The 12,009-nt window shown below is 45.5% G+C and overlaps 1 protein-coding gene across 1 annotated transcript in view; it reads left to right on the top strand.

The window, feature by feature from the left end:
- The first annotated feature begins 6,782 nt into the window (after positions 1 to 6,782).
- The window catches only part of LOC116463727 (N-acetylaspartylglutamate synthase A), a 36,590-nt gene continuing 31,363 nt past the window's right edge, over positions 6,783 to 12,009 (top strand). The window contains exon 1 of the mRNA XM_032146966.2: positions 6,783 to 7,074. Within this exon, the coding sequence (XP_032002857.1) occupies positions 6,912 to 7,074 (163 nt within the window). The 5' untranslated portion in view covers positions 6,783 to 6,911. The remainder of the gene's footprint in view (positions 7,075 to 12,009) is intronic.

Below are 12,009 nucleotides of genomic sequence, written 5' to 3' on the forward strand. Positions count from 1 at the left end.
GCTCACTGCAATGTCCGCCTCCTGGGTTCAAGCGATTCTCCCACCTCAGCCTCCCGAGTAGCTGGGATTACAGGTGCCCACCACCACAGCTGGCTAACTTCTGTATTTTTAGTAGAGACGGGGTTTCTCCATGTTGGCCAGGCTGGTCTCAAACTCCTGACCTCGTGATCTGCCCACCTCAGCCTCTTAAAGTGCTGGGATTACAGGCATGAGCCACTGCGCCCAGCCTAAATGTATTTTTTTATGTGCTCACACAACACTTTAAACCCCAAATGTGTGGGTCTCTTCTACAACAAGCTATTCTTCAATTCTTTTCATACACCAACTGGGTGTCCTACAATTCAATTCAATTCAATTCTGACACTATCTACTGGTGCTAGCATCAGATGCTACAAGTTAAGAGCTTGGTCCCATAAGACTGCCCTCACTTCAAATGCCAGTCACAAGTCTGGGCCTCCTGTGCTTCTGACTAACTAGTTATAAATTGGGGCTTCCTACGACCCCCCTCCTTGGGTTCAATAGTTTGCTACAACGGCCAGGTGTGGTGGCTTAGACCTGTAATCCTAGTGCCTTGGGAGGCTGAGGAAGAAGGACTGCTTGAGGCCAGAGTTTGAGGACAGCCAGGACAATATGGCAAGACCTCATCTATACAAAAAAATTATTTTAAAAAATTAGCTGGGCGTGGTGGCACATGCCTATAGTCCCAGCTACTTGGGAGGCTGAGGCAGGAGGATCACTTGAGCCCAGGAGGCTGAGGCTGCAGTGAGCTGTGATTGTGCCACTGCATCCCAACCTTGGTAACAGAGCTAGACCCTGTCTACAATATAAATTTTTAAAAAATTTGCTAGAATGGCTCACAGAAGTCAGGGAAATACTTCACTTACGTTTTCTGGTTTATCATAAAGGCTACCATTTAGGAAGAGCCTTGGAAGAGATGCATAGGCAAAGTGTGGGGTGAGGAACGTGGAACTTCCATGTCCTCTCCAGATGCACCACCGCCCAGCAACTGGATGTAGTCACCAATCCAGAAGCTCTTGGAACCCTGTCCTTTAGGGTTTTTGTTTTTTTGGAGACGGAGTCTCGCTCTGTCACCCAGGCTGGAGTGCGGTGGCGTGATCTCGGCTCACCGCAACCTCTGCCTCCCGGGTTTAAGCAATTCTCCTGCCTCAGCCTCCCGAGTAGCTGGGACTACAGACGTACAGACGCATGCTGCCATGCCCAACTAATTTTTTGTATTTTAGTAGAAACAGGTTTCACCACATTGCCCAGGCTGGTCTCAAACTCCTGAGCTCAGACAACCCACCTGCCTCAGCCTCCCGAAGTGCTAGGATTACAGGCATGAGCCACGGTGCCTGGCCTGTCCTTTAGGGTTTTTCTGGAGGCTTCATTAAGTAGGAATGATTGATTACATCATTGGCCATTGGTGACCAACTTAACCTTCAACCCCTTTCCTCTCTCTAGAGGCTGGGGTGGGTGAGTGGGTGGGGTTGAAAGTTCCAACTCTGTAATCACATGGTTGGTTCCTCTGGTAACCAGCTCCTCATCTTTGGGAGATTTCCAGAAGTCACCTTACTAACATAAACTCAGGCGTGGTTGAAGGGGGCCTGTTAGGAATAACACAACTTTATCATTGTGGAGCTGTCTCAGGAGCCAGTGACTAAACCCAGTATCTCAGGAAAAGATGCTCCTACAGCTCCTATCACTTAGGAAATTACAAAGATTTTAGGAGATGTAGTCAGGAGCTGGGGACAGAGACCAAAATATATATCCCTTATTATATCACAATATCAAACCAGGATATTAATTAGTCCACACTAGTGGTTGGGGCCACTTTGTGCTAAAGGATCATTCCCCATTTCCTTCTTTTCTTTTTTTTTTTTTTGAGACAGAGTCTCCCTCTGTTGCCCAGGCTGGAGCGCAATGGTGTGATCTTGGCTCACTGCAACCTCCGCCTCCTGGGTTCAAGCAATTCTCCTACCTCAGTCTCCCGAGTAGCTGGAACTATACAGGCGCCCACCACCACGCCCGGCTATTTTTTTTAATTTTTAGTAGAGATGGGGGTTTCGCCATGTTGGCCAGGCTGGTCTCGAACTCCTAACCTCAGGTGATCCATCCGCCTCAGCCTCCCAAAGTGCTGGGATTACCGGCATGAGCCACTGTGCCCAGCCCTCATTTCCTTCTGAGTAGGCCCAGACCAGTCTTCATTTAGCACACACTTGTATGAGTAAAGCTTTGCAGACCTGATCATCTTCCCCTCCCTTTCTGTAGGCATGCCTAAGCATATTGGTCCCAACATTTACAGTGTAGGGAGGGTGGGGCAGGAAATTAGGAAGCATCGCTTCAGCCTTAAACCTAAGCCATGCAATTCGTCTCCATCTTTTTGCAGAGCTCTGCTTTAGAGGTTGTTGGGTGCTAGCTCAGCTATGAATAAAATGATCCTCTGGTTTCTACTCCAATTTTTCTTGGATACAGTTCCCTTGGGAACCCTAAGGAGAGGAGGGATGATTAGCAGAGCAGGATTTGGCTATTTCTGGTCTTCAATTGTAGCAGACTGTATAGTTGGTCACAATTGTTCAAATTTTTGCTGCCTTTCCCAGGGAAGGATTATAGTTCCCTTACTTCATTGACCTCAGGTGTGGCCAGGTGAACTTGGTCTGGCCAAGAAAATGTGACCTGACCATGTGTAAGTGCCAGGCACAAGTATTAAGAGCCAGCATGTGGTTCATCATAATCACTTTCCTTCTTCCATGAGAGACCAACATCTTCCAGATAAAGACTGCTCTGGGCTCGGTGCAGTGGCTCACGACTGTAATCCTAACACTTTGGGAGGCAGAGGCAGGCAGATCACTGGAGGCCAGGAGTTCAAGATCAGCTGGGGCAACACAGTGAGACCCCTATCTCTACAAAAAAAGAAAAACATTAGCTGGGTATGCTGGTGTGCATCTGTAGTCCTACCCTCTCAGGAGGCTGAGGTGGGAGGATTGCTTGAGCCCAGGAGTTTGAGGCTGCAGTGAGCTCTGATTATACCATTGCACTTCAGCATGGGCAACAGAGCAAGATCCTGTCTCTGAAGAAAAAAAAATAGTAAAGACTGCTCTATCAGCCTGGGTCCTGGCACAAAAACAACCTAGAGGATAGCTACACTGTCCTACCATGTATGAGTATATTTTCAGAAATAAGGCTTCACTGTTGTAAGCCCTCTTGGGATCACCTGTCACCACAGCCTAACCTAGCTTATCTTGACTGATACATTTACCATATTGTCATCTACATGAAGCACCATTGTTTATCCTCCCAACATCTATTCTCCCTTTTTTTTTTTTTTTTTGTTTTGAGATGGTGTCTTGCTCTGTGGCCCAGGCTGGAGTGCAGTGGTACAATCTCGGCTCACTGCAACCTCCACCTCCTGGGTTCAAGTGATTCTTGTGCCTCAGCCTCCCGAGTAGCTGGGATCATAGGCATGTGCCACCATGCCCGGCTAGTTTTTTTGCATTTTTAGTAGAGACAGGGTTTCTCCATGTTGACCAGGCTGGTCTCCAACTCCTGACCTAAAGTGATCCGCCCACCTCGACCTCCCAAAGTGCTGGGATTACAGGCGTGAGCCACTGCACCCGGCCATCTATTCTCCTTTCAATCCTCCTAAAATACCTCCAATTTTTCCCCAGTTCATCCATCTCTACATGGCCATGTGCTTGGAGGAAGGGAGTCTAATTCCCAGCCCCAAGGAATGAACCATAATGAAATTAAGCCATTCATGATAGTTTCCTTTTCTTTGCTGGTAACTGGCTTAGACGTGGGCATATGGGACTGGAAAGTCGGCTTGAGGGCTTCTGAGAAAAGTCTTCCTTGCTGATGAAAAAAAGAGACACACAGGAAGAAATAGTCTCTCTGCTTCTGCTGGACATTGTGCGTATGTGTACGTCACCTGGAATTGTGGCAGCCATTTTGTAGCTATGAGGGGCACTAGCCCAAGTCTGTCAGAGTGAAAATATGGAAAGAGTCTGGGTCACTGATGATGAGGCGGGCAGATCACTTGAGGTCAGGAGTTAGAGATCAGCCTGGCCAACATGGCAAAACCCTGCCTGTACTAAAAATAAAAAAATTAGCCAGGTGTGATGGCACATTCCTATAATCCCAGATACTCCGGAGGCTGAGGCAAAAGAGTCAATTGAACTTGGGAGGCAGAGGTTGCAGTGAGCCAAGATCATGCCACTGCACTCCAGTCTGAAAGACAGAGTGAAGCTCTGTCTCAAAAAAAAAAAAAAAAAGAGAATCCTAACCTACGTACCTCCAGGTTTCTTGTTATATGAGATAATTCATTTTCCTTTTTGTTTAAGACAGTTGAGCCTGGAGTGGAGGGGAAAATAATGAGTTTAGTCTACGGACATTGAGGTGATGGCAGAACAGTATCCTTTTAAATCCTAAAGCTCAGGGAACATCAAGGTTAAATTTGAATTTGGGAGTCACCTATGGAGAAATATTCCATAAAGTAATACATCTTAGAAAGCAGACCTGTACCTGGAAAAGCTGCCTCTGTGCTTGAGGAATTCTGGTGACATAAGAGAATATTGCACCTCCATGTGTAGTCATTTCCTAACTGGATATGCTACTGTCCCAGGTCTTTGTGTCCCATCTGGAGAAGGGGAGATCACAGAGGTGGTAGTGAGCTCCTGGTGAGGGAGTTCAGAGAAAGTGATTACAACATCTGGATCCCATCCTCGGATTCTGCTCTTCTCAAGCCTGGCGTTTATGGACCTCGATAGCCATTTACAGTTAACTTAAACATTCTAGTCTAGTGTGGATGGCTTTGAAAATGGGTTATAAGTAACTTTCAAATTCACTGACTCATATATCTTTTAGTAAATTATCGTCCCAGAAAATCAAGGTTCTGATTATCTTATAGACCTCCTACGGGTGATACTATAGAAGCCTTAAAGGAAGCATCACATTCTATGGGTGATACTATAGAAGCCAGGGTCAAAAAATATATAACATGAAATATCAAGGAAAAGGCCAATGTAGAACATAGAGGTTCTAGTGCCCAAGCTTAGGAAGTGTTAAACAAAAATTATGGGAGGCAATTGTTTTGGACTGAGCTTTTGCACTAGGCCACAACAGACCAGACCAAATCAAATCAAGTCCCTCCTGCTAAATGCCATATAATCAAACTTGAGATACATCCCACAAACAGACCAGGTTTTCCTGAAAACAGGAGATTTCAGTTTACCTGTGTCAGAATAAGGAAGTCCCCTCTGCTTTAACCCTTACCAAAAAAGTAACCCAAAGTAGCCTGATGTTAAGCAATCAGCTCTTCTTCCATTGCTCTATTTCCTTGTTCCCCTCTTTTAAAACCCACTCTTCTGCCATTGCGCAGTGAAAGCTCTCATTCTATTCTGTGGAATGGAGGCTACCCCAATTCATGAATCTCAAAGGCCAATTCAATCTATAACTAAATTGGTTTTAATTTTGTCTTTTGCCATAAGATAGTTTTGAAAGTTACTAATTCATAGGGCACTATTGTTACTTTAAGAACATACATTCATAGAAGCGGGGAGGAGATATTTTGCAACATCAAAATATTTACTTAAGATTGCTTGAAAAATAATTTTTGAAATTCCATTATACAGAACTTTCCTACAGGCTCATCTTAGTGAGTTCATGCACACACCTGCACAATATTTACAGAGAAGCCTGTGTCTTCCCTGAGACAACTTACCCCATTTCTAAGTTGCCATTGCTGGGTCTACCTTGAAACTACTCTTGCTTCCCTAAGCCAAAAAAGAAAAAAAAAAAAAAAGACATATTTTAATGAACTGGAAGAGCAAATGCAGTCTCCAAAGATGGCTAACTTCAATCCTGCAGTTATTTAGAAAGGAAAATCTGGCTTCAAACACTATTGTCTGCAGGCAGGGTTTGCAATTGGCCAGGACCAAGGACAGTGTTTAAAGATGACTCAGTTGTATGGCCTGGGGAGAGCGGGAGTGGTGAAGGGAGACCAGCCAGAAGTCCTTCTAACTGCAAAGGATGCTAGGTCAATTTTTTATGACCTCGAGGCTGTGAAGGCTCAGACCTGCTGCAACCTAGGAGGGGGTGTCCAGTGTAAGAAAATCTGAGACCCCAGGAAATGCACTTTCAAATTATCTGAATAGGAGGTGGGTAAGACTCAACTTCCCCCTCTCCTACATCCTCCTCCACCCCCGTGGGCCTTCGGGCTAGGATTTCGGCAGAGAAATCCCTCTCCTTCCAATGCTTTAGGGTCCAACTGGGGACCTAGCCGTGTGACCTTCGCCATGCCCCGGAATCTCCTTTGGGACGTCCCCGAAGCCCTCCCTGTCCGGGGCTCAGCAAGCGTCCGCCCGTGTCCCAGCCCCCGAGGGCTCGGGATCGCCTTGGAGACGCATCCGCTGCCCACTGCGCATCGCTGGCCAGTCAGCTCGGAAACCCTCCGAGCCGCACCGGGCCGCCGCCCCGGCCCCTCCCGCTCCGGCTGTCCCACCCCAGCCCGCAGCGCCACGCCCACCGGGGGGTCCGGGGCCTGCCGGGGCTGCCGTCCTCCGCCTGGCCTGCGCCCGCCGGCGGCGCGCTCCCCGGAACCCCGGAAGCCCGGGTCCTTTCCTCCGCCGCCGCAGGCCCCCGACCCGCCGTCCTTCCCCGGCACCGCCCGCCAGGGCCGCCTCTGCAGCCGCCAGCGCCCGCCGCCGCGCGCTGATTGGCTGGCGGGGCCGGCGGCGGCGCTGAGTGGCCGGGCGGATTCGCTGGGTCAGGGCTGCAGAGGCGCCTGGCGCACCCGCGGGAGCGGAGCCGCGGCGCGCTCGCCCCGGACGCCGGCCGCCCCTCCGCTCGCCCTGCTGAGCGAGCGGCCCGGGGCGCCGAGGGGTCCGCGCCGCGCGGGGCTCACCGCCCTGGCCGCCATGTGCTCCCAGCTCTGGTTCCTGACGGACCGGCGCATCCGCGAGGACTACCCGCAGGTGCAGATCCTGCGCGCCCTCCGGCAGCGCTGCTCCGAGCAGGACGTGCGCTTCCGGGCGGTGCTCATGGACCAGATCGCCGTCACCATCGTCGGCGGCCACCTCGGTGAGCGAGGCGGGCCCCGGGAGGGCAGGGAGGCGCGCCGGGGTCCACGACAGTCGGCCGGGTGGGCACGCTCGCCGGGCCTCCCGCAGCAGAGTCTCCTTCGGGCCCGCACACCAGCCGCACTCCCGCTGCGAGACCTCTTGGGGTTGGAGAAAGCCGCTAACCTTCATAGCTTCTTTAACCACCACCACCTGTCCCGAGGCCAAGATTCGAGAACGCGATTTAATTTACTTAGGGGATTTCATTTTGTGAGAAACCCAAGTTCACCTGAAGCCGCCCGGGTGTCCGAGGAAAATCAGGCTGTTAAACCCCAAATTTGCAAATCCTGCTCGCATCAATACCTTGACAGTTTAGACTCTGAGGTTTCTAGAAATCCACACCAGATTTACAAAATTACTATTAAGATGACTGTTTTAAAAAAGTTTTTTAGGAGTGTGTGAGCATCAGTAATGTGCACCACATAGAATATTATTTCCAAACTAGAAAGCCACATATGGGGGAAATCTGAGAAAGATTGGAGTGACTTCTCGAGTGTAAAGTGGGAGTGTAGACCTTTGATGGGTTTAACTCATCCTTCTCCCTAGCAGCGTTGAATTCTGATTCCAGAAGAGCCGGGATTTCAGGTTCAGACAGTTCTGGCCTCACTGATCACTCCACTGCTGTGTTCAGGAGACTTTTGTGGGTAAGACATGGTTGCCATCTGTGGCTTTGACCTCAAAAGGTTAATTATTTTTTCGTATATCCTTAATACAGGCCTCTCTGATTTAGGAATCCCTGACGCAGAAAACTCCCTCTGGCTTGCTGTTTGAGTGTCTCTGGGGCTCCACTGGAGGCATCCAACCATTTCAGGGAGTCCAGGACTCAAAAGGATTTGTGCCCAGTTCAGGGTGCATCTTGGGATACTGTTTGCATTATTTCAACAATTATTAATGGTTAAATAAGCCCTTAATTTGTTACTTTGCTTTGGCAGGGGAAGGAATTTCAAATTCGGAAAGACTACTTACAAGTGAGATTTTGAATATGACCTGTTTCTGAGTGGAATATATCTGTTATAGATTTTTCATCCCTAAGTTTATCGAAGTCCCTCATACTTAATATCAGACTGTATATCCTGTTGGAGAAATATACCACAAACATTAGGTACCTTACATTTAATCTACAACGATGTCTATCAGATGCAACCGGTACCCTCTCTCTATCCTTGATTAATTAAAACTGTCACAGTTAATGTAGAACTAGATTTCTGAACAGGGAATCTGCAGATGTGGATTCCTATTACAGCTTTACAGTTAACAAGTATCTTGGCTTTGCTTTGGGCAAGCCACTTTTGTCTTTGAATCTCAGGATTCTTATTTATAGAAACTGGGGGTTAAGATTCCTCTCATTTTATGTGTTTCAGTATCATATTTAAATTGTATAATCTGTTGTATTTCACCGACCTAGATTAAGTAGTTAACATGTACATCTTTCTACCCAGAATGAACTTTTTGCTTCTTTATTTTACAATTTGTAAAGATGTCTCTTTTTTGAGATACAATAGCCAAATTCCACATCACATTTAGGTTGTAGAACCGTCACAAATTCTGTAAGAGCAAGAAAATGCTCTGTATCTAAAACCTCATTTTAAAGCATCAGTCCTAGAAAAAGATAAAATTAAATGCTAGTGCCACAGGAAACACTCAAACCCTTTTGTTTAGTGTCTTAAATGTTAATAGAATTCATGTTTGAAAATACCTTAATCTATTCACAAACCAGGAGTTCGTTTTTTTTGTTTTTTGTTTTGTTTTGTTTTGTTTTTGAGACAGAGTGTTGGGTCTTGTTGCCCAGTCTGGAATGTAATGGCACCATCTTGGCTCATGTAGCCTCCACCTCCCGGCTTCAAGCAATTCTCCTGTCTCAGCCTTCTGAGTAGCTGGGATTACAGGCATGTGCCACCACGCCTGGCTAATTTTTTTTTTTTTTTTTTTTTTTTTTAGTAGAGACAGAGTTTCACCATGTTGGTCAGGCTGGTCTCAAACCCCTGACCTGAGGTGATCCACCTGCCTCGACCTCCTGAAGTGCTGGGATTACAGGCGTGAGCCACTGTGCCCGGCCCATTCTTTTTAACTACAGGAAAATCTACACAGCTCTTTGCCTGGTCAGTGGAGAAATTGAAGACAGGTATTTTTTGATGCAGTTTTAATTTCTGTTAATTCTGAGGTAGCCCACACAAATCACAAAACATAGAACAAAACGATTAGATCACCAATTCTGCTGTCCAAAGCTGTCCAAAGATTTGTTATGGAAGCAGATTAAAGCACAAGTGAGTCCCATGAGAATGACCTTGTTGGCTTTGTTCAGTGCTATAATAGTGGCTAGAATAGTGCCTTGCACATAGTAGGCTCTCAATACATATTTTTTTTAATGAATCAGGATATGATCTCTGGTTCCCAGTTTCTTCTGTAGTCAAACTATAGAAAACCCTTGGTAATTTGCTGAGCCAGAGTATTTCTCGAAAAAAAAAAAAAATTCCAGAATTCAACTTGCTTTGAAATACAGACATATGTAGTTATGATGATACTGATATTATTTACCATTTGAGAACTATAGAATGTAAGAGCTGGGAAGGATTTTCGGATCATCCATTCTAATTCCTTCATTTTACAAAGAAGAACCTGAGTCTCTAAAAGGTGAAGTGACTTCCTCAATGCCATCCAGCTAGTTAACAGCAAACCTAAAGTTAAAAAACCTGGTCTTCTAATTTCTAGCCCAGTGATATAGAATAAGCTTCCTTTAGGATGTCTGTAGCCTATAGTACCTTTCTCGGTAGATGTGGAATTGAACTGAATTGAGTTATGTTGAGGCTAGATAGTGACTTTGCACCGTAATTTTATAATTTAGGAAATTCAGGTATCACCTTTACAAAGCCTTTGTGCCTTCACTCCTTTCCATTGCTTCTTTATGTTAGTGTAGGAATATGATGATGGAGTTGATTGCGGCAGGTATGGGCAGTGCCTCAGCCAATTGCTTAAATTCATTCCTGAGCTTTTCTCCCTGGAGGCTAGTGGGAGCCCAAATCCAGGGCTTAGAGTTTCAGGTTATATCTGGAAATAAGATTCAGACAAGAGATTACAAGTTTTCATGATTATTATTTTTAATCTAGTACTCTGAGTGGGGAGACAGTGGGGAGAGGAAAATGATCTTTCGGTGACTGAAGCAATCCTGTAGAAAACAGCCTCCTTTCACTTTTTGCTGGGTGTAGCATTATATGAAAATCATACCCATCTCCGTTTCCTTTTTAGAAACTGCAAGTTCTTCATTCATTTCACAAATACGTACTAAATATTCTCAACCCTAGGGATAAAGTGATGAATGTGACACCAGAATGCACGTAATAATAATGGACATAGACATATATATGTATATCTATATCTGTATATATATATATAGTGTTTATTCTGTGCCGGGCATAGGTTTAGCTTCTTTTTACCTATTAGCTCTTCTAAATGCGAATAAGGATATATGGGAATATAGCACTGGCTGAGAGTTAGGACCAATACTCAGTAATTCTGGTCTAAACTCTTTGTCTCCTCTCTTCCACTTTATCCCTTGCATCGGTCTACACTGATTTCACCATGCCTCTCTGTGACTCCATACCTTGCACTAAAATTCCCTCTGCCTCAGATGCCCACTGTTCCCTCCCACATGCTTCACCTTTTTTCATCCTTCAAATCCAGCACAAGTCACTTATCTCTAAAAAGGCCTGCTTGAGCTCCTTTCTCTGTCCCCAAGTAGTCCCTCTCTTCCGTCTGCTGCCAAATAGCTTTGTCCATACCTTTTAAAATAGCACTCATCATATTTTGCTATAATTTGTCTATTTATACAGTTTATATCCCCCCTCCCTCTGAAGAACCAGGATTCCTCAAATGTGTGCTTCAAAACTGGTACATAGTAGGCCTTCAGTTAATGTTTGTTGGGATGACTGAATGAAATGTCTTAAAAACTAATTTGAAGTATGTGAGACTTTTACTGCAATGAGCTAAGGAGCTTCTGTGTGGGGGAGATCATGAGGAGATGTGTAAATGAGGACAGATTCACTAGGAAGAATTAAGTTCTTTGCCCACCCACAGGTCTGTATGATTAATTGGCTCAAGAAACAAGTATAGTCACAAACTCAGGGACAGATACCCACCAAGACATATAAAATGAGTCTGACCTGGAAATGAGGTTGTGTTACTGTTTGTCTCTTAGGAGCAGGATGATTCAGCATTCCTTCCCTTACATTTAGAGCTAAAACGTTGGTAGCTAAATGGCAAATTCTAGGTCAGATTCTTTAAATCAAAGTGTTCTTGGATCCTTTTACTTGGTTCTTTGTAGTAATCAGGTGAGTCAGATTTAAAAGGGTTGGGAAGGGGTGGATTCTGACTACATTTGTATAAGGAAATGGTCTTACCTCAGACCACTAAAAGGCAACAGAAGGCTCACAGAGAAAGGATGGACTCCCATCACTGTGCAAGAAGACACTGGCAGGAAAGAGTACCATGCTAACTTTTGTGCAGAAAACTTGATCTTTAACTTCAGTTCCTGCTAAAGTCTTGTGCCTGACATCTTATAATCCAAATGATACCACTGTACAACACTCGTGGAAAGAAAGGTCAGGGAATGACTACAAGCACCTACCATATATTCCAAATAGACGTGAGTGCTGCATGGATCTACTTTACCCCTTGGGTCCACATTTATATCTGTAGGCTGATCACAAGGGCTGAGAGTGGGATGGATGTTTAGTTTACGTTTCTAACAGGAGTTTTTATGGATACCCCATGAACTATGTTAGGAAGAGTTTTAGAACCAGTAGATGAGATCCTTCATGGATCTCAAAGCCCTACTCCTAGATTTCCTTTCCTTTCTTTCTTTCTTTTTTTTTTTTTTTTTTTTTTTTTTTTTTTTTTTTTT

The sequence above is a fragment of the Hylobates moloch genome, unplaced genomic scaffold (assembly GCF_009828535.3).
Source record: "Hylobates moloch isolate HMO894 unplaced genomic scaffold, HMol_V3 SCAFFOLD_55, whole genome shotgun sequence".
In the NCBI taxonomy this organism is placed as follows: domain Eukaryota; kingdom Metazoa; phylum Chordata; class Mammalia; order Primates; family Hylobatidae; genus Hylobates; species Hylobates moloch.